The 18,363-nt window shown below is 42.8% G+C and overlaps 1 protein-coding gene and 1 non-coding gene across 9 annotated transcripts in view; both read left to right on the forward strand.

Annotated features, from left to right (window-relative positions):
• Positions 1 to 17,630, forward strand: part of LOC106563522 (myosin-binding protein C, cardiac-type) — a 41,298-nt gene extending 23,668 nt beyond the window's left edge. For 6 of the 8 annotated variants that reach the window (XM_014129194.2, XM_014129195.2, XM_014129188.2 and 3 more), the window contains 13 exons: positions 694 to 853; positions 1,260 to 1,364; positions 1,703 to 1,891; positions 6,868 to 7,002; positions 7,632 to 7,799; positions 9,441 to 9,529; positions 10,942 to 11,137; positions 11,458 to 11,597; positions 12,635 to 12,794; positions 14,481 to 14,617; positions 14,894 to 15,080; positions 16,573 to 16,593; positions 17,189 to 17,630. In XM_014129194.2, the coding sequence (XP_013984669.2) occupies positions 694 to 853; positions 1,260 to 1,364; positions 1,703 to 1,891; positions 6,868 to 7,002; positions 7,632 to 7,799; positions 9,441 to 9,529; positions 10,942 to 11,137; positions 11,458 to 11,597; positions 12,635 to 12,794; positions 14,481 to 14,617; positions 14,894 to 15,080; positions 16,573 to 16,593; positions 17,189 to 17,238 (1,737 nt within the window). In that variant the 3' untranslated portion in view covers positions 17,239 to 17,630. The remainder of the gene's footprint in view (positions 1 to 693; positions 854 to 1,259; positions 1,365 to 1,702; positions 1,892 to 6,867; positions 7,003 to 7,631; positions 7,800 to 9,440; positions 9,530 to 10,941; positions 11,138 to 11,457; positions 11,598 to 12,634; positions 12,795 to 14,480; positions 14,618 to 14,893; positions 15,081 to 16,572; positions 16,594 to 17,188) is intronic. The other 2 variants (XM_014129189.2, XM_014129193.2) reach the window with 1 other exon arrangement.
• On the forward strand, positions 10,312 to 10,366 carry LOC123725298 (U7 small nuclear RNA). Its single transcript, XR_006757796.1, has one exon. It is a non-coding gene; the product is annotated as a U7 small nuclear RNA (small nuclear RNA).
• Positions 17,631 to 18,363: the final 733 nt, after the last annotated feature.

Raw genomic sequence — 18,363 nt, forward strand, 5'->3', positions numbered from 1 at the left:
GTATATTTCGTTTAGTGCATTTTTGTCAGTCTCATGCTGTCCTTCTTTCTCTTCTGACATCCCTGTTACTTTTTATTCCTCATGCTCTCACACACTGTTCACGTCAAAACGTCAAGGATTTTATTTTGTCTGTACCAATAGAGGCCTGGGTGGCAACATGTTGCCTGATAACTTAACACAGCATTCAATGCTAATTAAACAATGCATGCAGTTTCATACTTTCATGACGATCAGGTAAGAGCATGTTCGAAATATTTTGCTGAAATGAAAGACATCGAAGGGGTGACACCATGGCAGAACTGTAAGTATTATAGCTGCTTTTGCATGAACATTTCAGCTGAGTCTATGAGTAAACCTCCCAGTGTGGTTGGTTTTCATGCCAAAAAGCATGACCAGGTAAATCCTTTCCAGCCAATGTGTCTTGGAAAGTGTATTTCATCCTTTTTTGGCTTTGACAATAAACAGTATCATCAAGGTTATGTTCACTACAACAGACCGGAAACAAGCAAGCCGAAGCAAGGAGGGACCTACCTGAATTTGTCCTTTAAGAAACTCTTGTTTGCAACGGTGTGCACTAATGAATACACCCCAGATCAGATGATAAAAACGGTTCTATTACGAATTGGAATTGATCCCTTTAGTTCAGTTGAATGAGAATGACTCCACTAATGATCTGCTGTCCTTATGAGTCAGGTGATGACAGAGGGAGATGGAAGGCTCCACGTGGAGAGCACCAAGGGACACTGTATCTTCACTATTGAGGGAGCGGATAAACAGGACGAGGGCCTCTACTCTGTGATTGTGCGGAACCCTGCTGGGGAGGACAAAGCTGACATTAACGTCAAAGTTGTTGGTAAGATGCAACCACTGTCCACAAGGATTTTTGTTGATACATTTTTCTTTCTGTCATTAGTCAAAGAGATGAGAGACATTAGTTGAATCAGGTTGTAACTTGCTTATCCTGTATTTTACACTTCTTGAACTTGGGACAAAGGTTCTATCTGCATTTTTGTCCAAATGAAGTTATTGTCATAGCCTTGTACTGTTCAATGTTCTCTACCTATATAGTACTCTAAATACCCCAATGCATTTTGTTGTCCAAAAGAATACTAGATAAAAATTGCGGACACCATTCAAACCAATGAAGGTTTGAAACTTTAAAGCCAACTATCTCAGAATCATATTTTTGCAGATAGAACCTTATAGTCCCAAGTCATCTTATTCATGTTTTTTTTTTAATGGCCTTTTCTTTTCCTCAGATGCGCCAGACCCTCCCTCGGCCCCAAGGATCCTCAGTGTTGGAGAGGACTCCTGCGTTGTCCAGTGGGACCCCCCTAAGTCAGATGGTGGCAACCCGATCATTGGTGAGGATATACAGTAGCGTGCATAATGTCTTACCAGATCTTATGTTCAGGCATACACAATGCTCACTTGTTTACAGCAAACATGTGTAGAGAAAACAATTTGTAGTTTGATTATAGTATATTGACAGGTACAGTCACATGTCTATCAGTGGAGGCTGCTGGGATGACGGCTCATAATAATGGCTGTAACAGAACTGAACGAATGGAATGGCATCAGACACATGGAAGTCATGTGTTTGATGTATTTAACACCATTCCACTAATTCCGCTGCAACCATTAAGGTGCCACCAACTTCCTGTGATGTCTATAGTAACAATGTTTGACTTTTTCTTCCCAGGCTATGTGCTGGAGAGGAAGAAGAAGAAGAGCTACAGGTGGATGAGGCTGAACTTTGACCCCTACACTGATACTACCTATGAGGCCAAGAGGATGATAGAGGGTGTGGAATATGAGATGCGTGTCTATGCAGTGAACGCCATTGGCATGTCATGTCACAGCGCTGCCTCACAACCCTTCATCCCAGTGGGTGAGTTCCCCTCCTATGTGATTTTCTTTTATGGACATCTATGAAATTGAACTTGCCTGTTTGAGGGATGGGGAAATACATTTTGTTCCATGTAGCACCTCGTACAATCAGGTCATTCAAAATGCAAACAGATAGGTGTCAGCTTTCAAAACTTGTTGGTGTAAACTTTGGGCGGTGGAGAATGATTCATGGGATGAATGGTCATCATATTGGCGCGTGCTCTGGTGGGGCCAAGTCAGCTAAAGGTATCAGTCACTCGCCAGTCATATGATTACGTTTACATGCACACTAATAATTTGATATTAAACTAATTATGGCAGTAGGACCAGTATGGTAAGTCAGGTAAACACCTTACACTTAATCGAGGTAAGGTCAAAATCGAAGTAAACATATGCCAATTAAACACGGGTTCTCTAAGTAATCTTTTGAATTATTAGGACATGTGTAAACGGCTTAATCGGAGTCCCAGCAATGCATTTGATCTGCGCTTGTGCCAGCACCAGCAGCGCAAGCCTCCCTCTTGTGCGCGAGGGAAGTTACCACAAGAGGGCACAGTGGTCTGAAAGCATGTATCTTTACAACGCAATCATGTATTATGCCAAATCAATTAAATTAAACCATTACTTATGAGAAGCAATTCACCTCACATACTGTAACCTAACACCTCACATACTGTAACCTAACACCTCACATACTGTAACCTAACACCTCACATACTGTAACCTAACACCTCACATACTGTAACCTAACACCTCACATACTGTAACCTAACACAGTCTGAGCTAGCCCATGTAGATGAATAATGCAGAGAGGTGTGTGCAAACCTGTGTGTGCAAACTGAAAATATGCATCTTAGAAATAGTTCTCACATACAAACTGTATATGTCCGGACTCAGAATGAAATAGGCTTCCCAAAAATAACATGGTCACTGTGGTAGAATTTTTATTTTGATTGGTGATTTTGTGCATTTATTAAAGTCCCTTCAGGAAGCCTGATTTCAGATGTGTCCATGTAAACAGGATTATTAGGAAAATCCTTCTTCTTACATTGCATGTAAACGTTTTAATCAAACTATTATATTCATCCGTCTATTCACAATAATCATATTGTTGTGTGCATGTATTGTCACACTGTCACATAAACACAACTTTAGTCCTGGCAGAGATGACTGATGTGTGATTTACACTCACACTGACCTGCTGTGAGCTGACCACGGAACATAAACAGAGCATAAAAACAGACGAAACAACCCCAATGTTCTGACTGCAGCTACATACCTGTATTCTCTGAAGATAATGTTGATATTACTTCCTTGATAATACAGTTGCACTAATATGTCACAAAATTACCAATTTGATGTATCAAATTGTATGTATTTTTTACATGATTTTAATTGAAAATGTGCAAAACTGTTTTCATCTTGAAGTATTGACGTCAGTGCGGTCTATCACTACAGTGAATTGTCTTGGGGGTTCGGCTACTGAGAGTTAAGTTCACATATCCCCTAAGCCATGTAAGGTCTACTATGGAATCACAACAGGCACCTGCAACCACTCAACAACAACACATGGTCATCTTGACATTTGGTTCCCATGGCATGCAGACTTGTGCTTGTAAGGAAAACATGTTTGGGTAGACGCTGGCTAAAATAAGACTGGAGGTGTTTTCAGGACAGAAATCAGAGTCTGGTTGAATTAAGGGGCTCTCTTTGCTGTGTCTCTTATTCTTTTACCTTGGGTCCCCTTCTACCTTCTCCTTCTCCGGGATGTGAGTGTGAACATCGAGGTATCCGGACGGACCCATCTCTCGTAAGACAGCTGATTAGGAAACTATCCGCGGCATCCCCCTCTATAAATAATGGCATGTAAGCGCGCGGCGGGGCTGGGACCAGCTGCTTAGAACACAGGGGCTAGCTGCTACTGTTGAGGCTGCTCTGGGAGGACATTGACCCAGCTGAACTGCTGCTGTTGAGTGCTATCACTGAGGCAGAACAGAGAGAGAGAGAGAAAGAGGAGCAGCAGCAGAGTAGATTGAGGCGTGTGGGAGACAAGGAACAGGAGGAGTACGACAAGCTCACTTCGAACAGAACTATCTTAACCTTATTCAAGGATGACCAAGCCAATGCTGCCAAAGATGGCCGAGAAGAAGCCGGCAACGGAGGAGGTTCCAGTGGATGGTGCAGCAAAGGCACCGACAGAGGGGGAGGCCAAGCCAGAGGCATCAGCAGCACCTCCTCCAGAGGAACCAGCCCCAGATCCAGCACCAGAGGCCCCTGTTGAGCCAGCAGCACCCGCAGCAGAGCCAGTCCCAGCAGAAGGAGCCCCAGCTCCGGCACCCCCAGCTGAGGATGGGGCCTCTCCGGCAGAAGGAGACCCACCAGCCGATAGAGCTCCTCCAGCAGAGGGTGCCCCACCAGAGCCTTCCCCGGCACCAGAGCCCGTACCAGAGCCGGAACCTCCAAGGAGTAGGCATTGATTTATTTTTCTCTAAGCTAGGGTCAACTATTAGGGGCATGGTTTGTGCTGTAATAAATACTGGGATTTCTTTAATGATGATAATAATTATGATAATAAGATAGAAGGTAGACCCTGGCTGTGGTTTCTGAGGTTCTGTTCTCTTTTTTACTGTTATTGTAAAGGGCAATATAAGTAGGAATGAACAGTGCCACCTTCATTGGTAAATCAGAGATGTTTGTTGTTTAATGTATATCTTGTCTCTCTATATTAAAACTCACAGGCGCAAAAGAGAAGAAAAGTTTTCTACTAACAGACTTTCCTATGTTGTTGTTCGTGTGTTGGCTAAAAAGATGAAAAGGAAGTTTATCAAAGTATTATGTTTGCTGTGTTCCTGTACTGCCGTTAGCCACCGGTTGGTCTTTCCCATTCAGTCTGACCCTTTAAACACAGACTGCACTCTGACCTCTAGTACGTGCCTACATGGCCCCCTGTCTGGTTAACCTGTGACATGGGACCATGGGCTCGGGGGCAAGGCAACTCTGTAACTCAACCTCTGATGGCTGTCAGCTTGAGCTTATTTTAGGCTGCTTTTGCAGGATGTCTCTATGTGCTAATGTGTTGTTACATACAAACTGTTTATGTGGTACAAATCAGCTATGACAAACAAATTACAAATGACCTCAGGTCTCTCTCTTGATATTTGGAGGATTATTCATGAAATAAATCTTTAGACTCTTGGATGTAAACAAAAAATGTGTGAGATACTCTCCATTTGTTTCTCCATTGTTATTTACCCATTTTCTAAGAAAAATGGTGACTTGAACATGACATTAAAATTTATAGGGACTGAATGGTTTCCATAGTAGCAGTGATGCAGCTAGTCCAGTATTGCAGCCTTGTCTCATAGACTAGACGTAACATAGTAAAGGTAAATCCAAAACACTGATATTAGTATGATATGTCATGTTTGGTATGGTTACCACAGGAGGTTGGTGGCACCATAATTGGGGAGGACGGGCTCATGGTAATGGCTGGAGCAGAATAATTGGAATGGTATCAAATACATCAAACACGTGGTTTCCATGTGTTTGATGCCATTCCTTTTACTCTGTTCTGGCTATTATTATGAGCCGGCCTCCCCTCAGCAACCTCCACTGATGGTTACAGAAGACAGATTGTTACCTATGGGAAAAAACAAAAGTAGGGTGGTTGGTCGGGGTAGATGGGTAGGCATATAACGCAAACGTCTAGCAACCCAAAGGTTGTGAGTTTGAATCTCATCATGGAAAACTTCAACATTTTAGCAACTTTTCAACTACTTACTACTTTTGAGCTACTTTGCAACTACTTAGCAAGTTAGCATAACGTGAACGTCTAACAACCCAAAGGTTGCAAGTTTGAATCTCATCATGGATAACTTTAGCATTTTAGCAACTTTTCAACTACTTACGAGTGTTGAGCTACTTTGCAACTAAGCATGTTAGATAACCCTAACCACAACCTTAACCCTTTTAGCTAACCCTTCCCCTGATCTAACCCTTTAACCTAACTCATAAACTTAACCTTAACCCTAACCCCAAACCATAATCCCTAGCCTAGCTAAGGTTAGCCAGCTAGCTAACGTTAACCCCCCAGCCACCTAGCTAGAATTTCTAACATATCAAACGTTTTGCAAATTCGTAATATATTGAACGTGTCGCAAATCCGTAACACATTGTTCGTTTTAGAAATTCGTAACATGTAATACGAATTGTAATTAGTAAACATGTCATATGAAATGGGTAATGGACATCCACAAATGAATACATACCATCCTAAATGGAGTGGCTTGGATTTGCGTATTATTTATTTAACCTTGATTTAACTAGGTAAGTCAGTTAAGAACAAATTCTTATTTACAATGACGACCTACACCAGCCAAAGCCGGACGACGCTGTGCCAACTGTGCGCCACCCTATGGGACTCCCAATCACAGCCGGTTGTGATACAGCCTGGATTCAAACCAGGGTGTCTGTAGTGACACCTCAAGCACTGAGATGCAGTGCCTTACACTGCTGCGCCACTCGGGAGCCTGCAAGGTCCATACTAAATCTCCAATGTGCTAGCTCCATGTCAGCTAGCCTGCAGGGGAGCTTAACACATGGGTTGCGGTAAGGTTGGAGACACTGTATTTCAGGAAGTGACTCATGCTTTTATTGGAGGACCCTAGTTTACATGGCTGCTACCTGTAGCAACACTGCACTTTATCTGCAGCTAAGTTAAGCTGCCTTGATGCTGAGGCATCAGTTACAGGTAGCAGTAAATCCACAATAAAAAATATCCTGCCTTGACACCTGCTGACACTGAAATGTTTCCTTCTCTGTTTTGCAACATGTCTTCTTTACAGTCACATCCTGTGACATAACATATAGAACTATTGATGTCTTTTTTCTTGTCATTGATTTCTTATTTAGACTAGAATAATGTTGCTGATCTCCCTCTCTCTTCCTTTCTTGTGTCCCTCTCTCTCTCTCTCTAAGCCCCAACCAGTGAGCCTGTCGGCCTGTGCGTGGATGACATCAGTGACACTACCATCTCACTGAAGTGGAGAACCCCGGAGCATCTGGGCTCGTCTGAGCTGGATGGCTATGGGGTCGAGTACTGCAAGGAGGGCTGTGAGTACTGGGGTCCAGGAGGGTCTGGCATTCAATATTTTGATCCCTGACACACACACACACACACACACACACACACACACACACACACACACACACACACACACACACACACACACACACACACACACACACACACACACACACACACACACACACAATATCTGGGTAGATAAGGAGGAGGATGGCATGAAAGCTGTTGAAGAGAGTATTTCAATTAGGAACACATTATTTAAAAACCAACCTAACAATATAGAAAAACTGTCAAATAAATCCAAACAAATACAAATGCAGCAAAATGTCCAACATTTGACCCTCTTACATAAAACGACACTTGCTAGCTGTATCACACTTTCCATGACGAGCCATTATCTAAAAAGCTTTGGTTTTAGTCTGACAACACCAAAGGCCTAAGTTGTCAAGAGTGGTTTGAGCCAGGGACCATTAGCACAATGCTTATGTAATTAAAGCAATCCCTTCAGGGCTGGCTATGCTGGCCAGCTGCACATCAATGTTCTAACTCAATCCATGAAGGCAGCCCTAGTTGTGATGACATATAGGGATGGGGCACTGAGATTTCTTCGGATGTTGCGTTTTGACAAGTCTGTCTGGCCGTCTCTTGCCCACAGCTGATGAATGGGTGCCAGCTTTCGAGGGTCTGACAGAAAGGACATCTGTGATCATCCGGGACCTGCCGACTGGGGAGAAGATGCAGTTCCGTGTCAAAGCCTACAACATGGCAGGGCCCAGTGCACCTACCTCCCTAGCACAGGCCGTCACTATCCGCGAGATCATGCGTAAGCATTCCCCTATGATTGACTAAAACTAATCCCATTTTACCCTCCCTCCCATACAATGAGCGTAAAGTCCAAACATGTACAAAACATAAATATATTTTTTACCAGGGAAGTTCCTAAAACACTTGCACTGTAAGAGTAAGACATCATGAGTTTGTTCAAAACCTAAAGGTTGAAATGGAAAGTAAGTGGGGTGTCCTGCTGTGGTCTCCTCTCTCCTATTTCTCTACAGTTTGAGATATTTAGCTGATGAGGCGTGAAGTTAGCCTCCACTACCCTACATGGATCTCAGGGCTCACAGATCATGTTTGGGAACATACATACATTGCCAAGGTCATCAGCTATTTCGCTCTCAGCACCTAACAGATTAGCTGTGAGATGTATTTTGAGGTCTCAGATGCACACTGAAGCCCCCGGCCTTTCCGCTTGCTGACAGGATGATACTATCACTAAGTGCTGATTGGCAGTAAGGCAATTCCACGGTAACAGAGTGACACTGAGACTCAGATTTGTCACCTTAAAATGTATGTCAAACAAAAATCAATGATTGCAAAGTTAAACAAAAACACATTTACTTGTTGAACAGTGCAGATGCAAAGTTTGGTAACAGAATGATGGCACAAACTCTCATTCTGTTACGAAACTCTGCATCTGCACTGTTCTTTAAGTAAATGTGTTTTTGCAACATTGTTAAAAGTAGTCCTTGTGCATAGAGTTTTATGGTTTGTTTAACTCTCCAATTATTGGTTTTTGTTTGACATACATTTTAGAGTGAAAGTCTGTGCCACTGTTACCATGGAATTGCACTGAAAAGCACTTGATGTTGTCAACTCACACTTACTATTACCTCACAGGCAATTGGTCAATGTACATGAACAGTAACTCATTAGACCAGTAATGGTGCCATCAAGCTAAAAGTGATAGTTGAAAGGTATTGTGGTACTTCCAGTCTCAGGGAAAAGTCTGAGCCATGAACCACCTTCTAGGGTTGGGCGGTATGCAGATTTTCATACCTTCAGACTGTTCCTGTACCATAGCAGGGTATACGGTATTACTGGCAGTGCACACAACGGCAGTATTTTTTCCCCAAAAACAATTCCCATAGCGGACGCTAGCTAAATGCAAAGTAACTTTATTTATTATATTTACTGCATTCGTACACAATTTAAAAACTCAAAAATGCTATTCAGAGAACAGCAAAAACAAGCAATTGACAACAATTGACTCCAGCCATTATCACCTTGGCTGCTGTAGCTTCATTCACCTCAGTTGATAAGGGACATAAATTACATTCTTCAGCAACATGTCTTACAGCAATTAGCTGCTACGCACTAGATCAGCACCGGGATTCAAAACTTGAGTTTAGTTTCAAGTCAAACAGCAGTTACCAAGTAATTTACAGCCATCTTCCACCTCTGCACTGTTTTGAGAGAAAAGTCGGGCTGTTCACTGCAAACAGCCTTCCCGCCCACTCCGAGGTGTCTGCATGGTCCTAAAGCCAGCCCAAATTCACAACCCTGATTGACAGTATTGAGGAGACGGTATACTGCTCAAGTCTACCACTTTCCCCGTAAACGCACACCACAAAATTGTACCCAAACACTTTTATTCATTGACATCTTATGATATTTTTGTTCACAGAGAAACCCAAAATCTGGATTCCTAGAAATCTCCGCCAGACCCTCATCAAGAAAGTGGAGGAGACAATCAACCTTGTGATCCCTTTCCAGGTATGGGCTAGCTAGAGTACATCCTTCACACTCTATAGGATGAATGTACTGTATATATGCTGGTGCCCTTGCCCATATGAGAAATATGTTGAATGACTTAGGAACTAGAAATGGCTATTTCCTTTTCTTTGGTGCACATTGAGTTATGGAATAGTGCTACCCCATGAAACAATACAGTTTACTGTAGAATACTACAGTAGGCCTACTTACTATAGAATTAAACACACTGTAGTATCCCTCGGTCATATGTAGTACAGATCTTAATTTGACCACCCTGTTGCAGGATAACTTTTCAGAAATGCAGGAAATTGAACACTTGTAGTGTATTTGAGGTTTAAAAAGGCTTCATTTTTCAACAAAAATGTCCATTAATTTAAATCCACATAATAATTCACGTCCTGATACTGCAGAATTATTTTCCTGCTGTAGCAAACAGGCCCAAATAAGATCCTACATCTGTATTTGCTATAGCATTTTGTAGTATACTGTAGAATACTATAGTAAACACTACAGTTTTATCCGCACCCAAAAATACTGTAGTAAATACTACAGTAATGTCTGCAAAACACTACAGTCCGCAAAAACATTAGTTTTTTATGTGTAGTAATACTACAGTATTTCATGTTCATATTCCCCTCCCTCATAACCCAATTTGTGCCACCCATAAGTGAGAAACCTACATGCCAAGTATAGACCATACTGTGTTCACTACAGGTTATAGAAAAGAGCAGAGGCTCTGAACTATCTGTTCAGACCCCAGTCCTACCTATCTACAGGTTTTGGAAAATTTGCTCTTTTAGTATTTGTCCAGTAGGTTTCCTCAAGGAGAAAGCCCCCTTTTGTATGTCAAAGATAATTGAACAAAAACACTATAGTAAATACTACAGTAATGACTGCAAAAACACTACAGTAAATACTACAGGATACTACAGTAAATCACGCTATGTCTCTTTATTTGTTTCTGCTTTTCCCTCAAGACTATAAATACATACAGCTTCAGTTCTGAAACTGTATCCTAGTAACACATGCAATTGACAGACTGATAACTGATACAGACATGATTCTCTTAAGCAGCTCAGTGAGTAACTGCTGAAAACCACAAGCCAAGGAGTCTGGGCCACCTCCAAATGTACCACCATCTACTGTATTCATTAGGAACACTTATCTAGGTTCAAATTTGCCATAAAAATATCTGAACAATATAATATTTCAAATGTATTGGTCTGGAGATGTACTGAAATCATCATCACCCCTGGAACTGTATTGATTATTTAGTAAACGTAGGTTATTGAGGAAAACCAATATTTCACACATATTAACTTACTTGTACTGCAGTCCTCCAGAATCTTGTTAAGTCTTTCTAAAAAATATTAGAATGTTTAATTTCCAATCTCAATTATTTTTTATTTTAGGGCAAGCCTAGGCCTGTGATCACCTGGAGTAAAGATGGGGAGCCTCTGAACCCAAAGCAGGTCAGCATCCGGAACAGCGACACCGACACAATCCTATTCATCCGCAAGTCAGAGAGGAAGGACTCTGGGAAGTACGAAGTCAAGCTGCAGATTGAGAATGTTGAGGACACAGCCAGCATCTCAATTCAGATAGTCGGTGAGGAATCCTCACAACTCTAATGGTTTGGAATAGAAATGTTTTATGATTGATCAGTGGCACTATCAGTTCACTCAGAATGGGTTTATGCTGTATCTGAGTTAACTATGAAACTGACACATCCCGTAAGCTGGTCCCTTTGCCGACATTATCAGTGGATATTGAAACAAAACCACACCTGCCCCTAAAATACAGCGTAAACAATATTCTACATGTACCCACCGTGTGGTTTACCTTTCTCTGTGATTGATTGAATTGGAGTTTAAGGTAAAGTTATGGTACAGTATGTTGACTCGATAAATATTATTTCTTATCTTTAGATTTGCCTGGGTCTCCAGAGAAACTGAAGATCATGGATGTTTGGGGCTTTAACGTGGCTCTGGAGTGGAAGCCACCCAAGGACAATGGAAATTGTGAAATAACCGGCTACATGGTTCAGAAGGCTGACAAGAAGACCATGGTGAGAGTCAATCTGCTGGGCAGTGTCTAACATGAAAATGTTCTCCTCATTAATTTGTGCAAGAGGTTCATATACGACAGAAAACTAGCAATTAATATTGGTCAGACAATATTAAATGAGTAAGGTTATACGAAGATCATACACTGCCCCACACATGGCAGGTTCAGGAAAGCATGATCTATATTCTAAATGATGATTAGGCTAATATTTATTTTCTAACTGACACACAGAGGTCATCCCAGTGTGTGTGTGAGAGGGCGAGCTGCCTGATAATTATCTGTTAGTTCTCTGGCTGGGCTCAGAGTGAACTATGCCAAGCTCTGAGTGTTAGAACGTTGGGTTTAATAACCATGCCATTGGCAAGGCAAGGTATCTAAGCTCTCTGACACATGGCCATAATTGACTAATGTATGTACACTATGTGACGGGAAGAATGCTACATGGTCACCGAGGGGTATTTTACCCTCCCTTGTGACACACAGTCAGCCACAGCTAGGCAGAGAGCCTTTGTGGGCAAGGAGAACTGCATTCTGGGCCTGTTTGTTTGAGCTCCAACTGCCACCTTCCACCACCCCAGGCAGCCACCCAGAGCACAGCAAGCCAAGCACACCCTGTTTTTAGCCCCCAGCCTTGGCCTCATACTGGACATGGCTTGTCTGTGTAGTGATGGAAACCCATTGTACTTCTGAGCTGCAAGGTTAGTGGCTAAATAAAAAGCTCCCTGTTCAGGTTTCACACAAGTCATTATTAGACCCAATTAATTTCCTCCATCTCACAATGGCAGGCTGTGAGATATGAGATTATCATGTTACAAAGAACAATATCTCAATTGGATATCAGAGATGCCCCATTGCTAAATATAACACAGTTGGGCCCCTTTGTTTGGCAAACACTCATAGGAGTTGGCATGCATTCTCATTCTCTCAAGACACGTTACACTGACATTGTGGTTTAGTTGTTCTGTAGTATTTTGGTAGCCCTAAAATAAGGTCTCACTTAAAAATGAAGATTTTGACTAAAATGTGGTTGGTTTTCAGGAATGGTACACTGTCTATGAGCTATATAGGCGAACTAACTGTGTGGTGGCTGATCTCATCATGGGGAATGAATACATCTTCCGTATCTACGCTGTGAACATGGTAGGCCTCAGCCTAGAGCCCTGCTTCTCAGCAGACAGTGCCTACATCCAGAAAACAGGTGGGCTCCCATACTTGGCGCACCGTTCACGACAGTAATACCACTCTGACATCACAACTATAAACAAACAATAGTTATGCATTTAACATGGTCATTGTGTATGCAAACTCAGCAAAAAAAGAAACATCCCTTTTTCAGGACCCTGTCTTTCAAAGATAATTTGTAAAAATCCAAATAACTTCACAGATCTTCGTTGTAAAGGGTTTAAACACTGTTTTCCCATGCTTGTTCAATGAACCATAAACAATTCATGAACATGAACCTGTGGAACGGTCGTTAAGACACTAACAGCTTACAGACGGTAGGCAATTAAGGTCACAGTTATGAAAACTTAGGACACTAAAGAGGCCTTTTACTGACTCTGAAAAACACCAAAAGAAAGATGCCCAGGGTCCCTGCTCATCTGCGTGAACGTGCCTTAGGCATGCTGCAAGGAGGCATGAGGACTGCAGATGTGGTCAGGGCAATAAATTGCAATGTCCGTACTGTGAGACGACTAAGACAGCGCTACAGGGAGACAGGACGTACAGCTGATCGTCCTCGCAGTGGCAGACCACGTGTAACAACACCGCAACAGGATCGGTACATCAGAACATCACACCTGCGGGACAGGTATAGGATGGCAACAACAACTGCCCAAGTTACACCAGGAACGCACAATCCCTCCATCAGTGCTCAGACTGCCCGCAATAGGCTGAGAGAGGCTGGACTGAGGGCTTGTAGGCCTGTTGTAAGGCAGGTCCTCACCAGACATCACCGGCAACAACGTTGCCTATGGGCACAAACCCACCGTCGCTGGATCAGACAGGACTGGCAAAAAGTGCTCTTTACTGACGAGTCGCGGTTTTGTCTCACCAGGGGTGATGATCGGATTCGCATTTAACTTTAAAGGAATGAGCGTTACACCGAGGCCTGTACTCTGGAGCGGGATCGATTTGGAGGTGGAGGCTCCGTCATGGTCTGGGGAAGTGTGTCACAGCATCATCGGACTGAGCTTGTTGTCATTGCAGGCTATCTCAACACTGTGCGTTACAGGGAAGACATCCTTCCTCATGTGGTACCCCTCATGCAGGCTCATCCTGACATGACCCTCCAGCATGACAATGCCATCAGCCATACTGCTCATTCTGTGCGTGATTTCCTGCAAGACAGGAATGTCAGTGTTCTGTCATGGCCAGCGAAGAGCCCGGATCTCAATCCCATTGAGCACGTCTGGGACCTGTTGGATCGGAGGGTGAGGGCTAGGGTCATTCCCCCCAGAAATGTCCAGGAACTTGTAGGTGCCTTGGTGGAAGAGTGGGGTAACATCTCACAGCAAGAACTGGCAAATCTGGTGCAGTCCATGAGGAGGAGATGCACTGCAGTACTTAATGCAGCTGGTGGCCACACCAGACACAGACTGTTACTTTTGATTTGGACTCCCCCCCTTTGTTCAGGGACATATTATTCAATTTCTGCTAGTCACATGTCTGTGGAACTTGTTCAGTTTATGTCTTGTTATGATCATACAAATATTTACACGTTAAGTTTGCTGAAAATAAACGCAGTTGACAGTGAAAGGACGTTTCTTTTTTTGCTGAGTTTATGTAGGAGCAGAATTCACATGAAATTCATTAAAAACCTGTGTAAAATCCATAAACTTTCTGAACATAAGTTGAGCACTGCACCTGTTCATCTGTTCATCAGGTTTCGAATACAAGCCTCCAACTTACAAGGAGCATGACTTTTCCGAGGCGCCTAAGTTCACACACCCTCTAGTGAGCCGTTCAGTCATAGCAGGCTACAACGCCACCCTCAGCTGCTCTGTCAGAGGCATCCCCAAGGTGAGATGTCCCTATACAAGCGAGAATGACAGAGACAAAGGCTATGCTGCTAACCATGAATGATATAGTGATTTATCACCATCAGAATGACCATCAAATCAGCACGACTATTACATTATCATCATGTCTGCTACTAGTACTGTAGGGGGACGACAAGCATGTCCTGACCAGTAAAAACTATGAGCCTTAGTTATAGCAGATAGACGTTATTTCATTGTTTTTCCATTTGCATTACTCTAGGTAAATCTAGTTCACATTGTAACCTCTCTCTCTCAGCCCAAAGTGACATGGTACAAAAACAAGATGGACATCTCCAACGAGGCCAAGTACCGTATGTTCAGTAAGCAGGGCGTACTCACCCTGGAGATCCGCAAGCCCTGCTCATTTGACGGGGGAGTGTACATGTGCAAAGCAGTCAACGCCAGTGGAGAAGACGCAGTGGAGTGCAAGCTGGAGATTCGCCGTAAGTATCCCTAACACTACTCATTTTTTCTCTGCTGGTGAGCTCCTTAACACACCTGGCCTGCCAACCAACTGCCAAATCCATTGTCATTCTTGTATGCTCAGTGGCCAGTTTATTAGGTACACCACCCTGTTCATGAAAATGGTTCGCTCCTACAGGCAATGAATCATGTGGCCATGGCTTGCTATATGAATCATGCAGACAGGCATCAAGGTTTCCAGTTACTGGTCGATTGAATGTTAGAATGGGTAAAACAAGTGACCGAAGAGACTTTGAGCGTGATATGATCGTCGGTGACAGGTGGGCCGGTTGCAGTATCTCAGAAACGGCCGGCCTTCTGGGCTTTTCACGCACGACTGTGTCTAGGATTTATCGAGAATGGAGTGACAAACAAAAACATCCAGTCAGCGGTAGTCCTGTGGGTGAAAACAACTCATTAGAGGTCAAAGGAGAATGGCAAGAATGGTGCAACCTAACAGGCGGGTCACAAACATGCAAATAACAGCGCAGCGGTGTGCAGAACGCCTTTCGGAATGAACAACTCGTTGGTCCTTATCACGGATGGGCTTTTGCAGCAGATGACCGGGTACCACTCCTATCAGCTAAACACAAGAAGTGGGTCCAGTGGGCACGCGATCACCAACACTGGACAACCGAGGAGTGGAAAAACATTGCCTGGTCCGAAGAATCCCGGCTCCTGTTGGATCATGCTGATGGCGGAGTCAGGAATCAGCGTAAGCAGCATGAGTCCATGGCCCCATCCTACCTGGTGTCAACAGTACAGGCTGGTGGCGGTGGTGTAATGGTGTGGGGAATGTTTTCCTGGCACACGTTAGGTTCCTTGAAACCAATTCAGCAATGTTTCCATATCCCGAAGAATTCAGGCAAAGTGGGGTCCGACCCGGTACTAGATGGGCGTACCTAATAAACTGGCCCCTGAGTGTACATGGGGATTGTTACAGTTATGACCACCGTAAATAGGGATGTAATTGTCAAGGTTTCAACTTCCTGTGTACTTCACTCTGTTTCCTGTCTGGAACAGGTACCCTTAGTACATATGTGTCCATCAAATATGAAGTCATATATAAATGTCTGAAAATGTCATAATATATGAATGCTCCCCAACTCATATTTGAAACATGCTTTGAGGGTTCCTTATGAAATATTACATTTGGACATCAAATCTGAGATGGAAGAATTCTACTTCTAGAACATGCATCATGGTAATGATAGTATGTTCCAAAGGGCAAATACAGTAAATCTATTCTTCCTATTTGAGATTTCATGTTAACATACACAGACATATCATTATGTCTTCATAAGGGTATATTAACTCGCTGACGGACCTTTGGAATGTACACCGGAATACATGTAAAGGTTCTAAATGGATCCTGCCACCATTACATGATCCATCTCTTCTGACGTGTCTCTCCTTCTGTCTGTAACCCCACCATGCTGTGTCCTGTCATGCTTCTACCCTTTTTATTCCCAGCACCTGGCACTTTCCCCCAAGGTAAGCCCCCACACTCAGTAATAACTGAGGTCAATCCCATTATTATAGAATTATAGAATTAATTAGAAAATAATAAAAGGTGTGCCAAAATACTTAATCCTAATTGCTTCTGTAAATCGCTCTGGATAAGAGCGTCTGCTAAATGACTAAAATGTAAATGTACTATACATTACTGTATGTAACAATGTGCAAGGTCCATCTCACTAAATTTAAGGGTACGAGAAGGTAAAATATATGACAAAATATTGGATAATGTGAAAGGATAAGACACGTTTTACCTTATCTGTACGCTATAGATTTCTGGAAAAATCTATCTTGATATTAACAAATTGAACTGGAGATGTTATTCTAATGCCAATGTTATTGAAGTAACAGTCATTTCCTCAGTGGTAAGAATTGATCAAATGGTACGGATATTATAAATAATATATTTATATAGTCTAGAAATAAAATGAAAAAAGACAATAATTAGACTGAATAAAGTCTAACAATGTGAAGTATTATCAGTCCTACATTAATCACCAACAATAAGTCCTAGTATGTTTGATTTTTGAATTGGAAATATGATTCACGACATAGACTAATTGCCTTGCAGCTCAAATCACCAAAGAGGAGAGGGATAAGCAGATGAACAAGGCTGATTAGATGTAAAGAAGCCGGTTGAAGATAGGGTGGATGTCCTGTCTCATCCTACACGGACCTCCACTGGGACCCTGGCCAGACTACAGCTCAATGTGAAGAGACCAGAGATAATCCATTAGCTTTCATTACCCTGTGTCCCACTACCACCTCATTACGTGCACATGTCAATCTTCCCCGTTCCCTGTTGTGAAATCATCTGACGTAGGTCATCCAAGACATTACATTCATCCACATTGGGTTATTGTACCTTTATTTATTTCATGGCATAATTTGAGGAGTAGCAAAGGACTGCATTGTTTGATTCACTCTGGCATTGTTTGTAGTAAAGGGTTATTGAGTATCAGTGGCATAGAGTATTTGTTTTATGTCTGAAAAATAAATGCAAAGCTTTGTCATCGGGCAGTCTCACTTATTCAAATGCAAGTCTATCCCAGGTTTGTAGGGTACCCAACCATACTCATATTCCCAGCTGTAAACTGGTTATAATGCAAGTTAAGTAAACCACTATCCCTGGTGTGGCCTGTTCGCTAGTGAGGCCTTATAAAACCCCACCATTGTTTAACATGGGAAACAGACAGTGGACAGGGGTTAACACTGAGATGAATACACAGGTGGAGCAGCACTCGTGTGCCTCATGCTGCCCTACCCACAGAACATGATCACTATGAGGTCAACAAACAGTTGACGCTCTGGCGCTTGAATGCCAGTGGGAATGAACAAAAGCTGCTGTGTATTAACGTAACAAAGTCTAACTAAGGCCAAAAGAGGATATAGCAATATGTTTAATGTCTTTGGCCAAGTGATGAGGTGTGGGGAGGGTTGGAATAGTTGGAATGTCCCATTCCCCCTGTGGGTGCATTGCTGGGAGGTGAAATGTTTGGTCAAGCCAAGTCCATTTCCAAACAGGGTGTGAGAGATAACGCTGCTCCTGTTGGTTTCTGAGGTCCACTGCCAACCACCTACCTTCATCCACTAGCATACATTCACACAACACATTTTCTAAACATAAACACATTCTTAATGTCAAACTTGGTGTAGATTTGACAGGTCACATTCAAGACCATAGTTCATGTGCACTTATCCACTTCCAGTAAGCCCCCATCATGTTGTTGTTACACACCCCGTGAG

This window comes from Salmo salar, chromosome ssa11, assembly GCF_905237065.1.
Source record: "Salmo salar chromosome ssa11, Ssal_v3.1, whole genome shotgun sequence".
Classification (NCBI taxonomy): domain Eukaryota; kingdom Metazoa; phylum Chordata; class Actinopteri; order Salmoniformes; family Salmonidae; genus Salmo; species Salmo salar.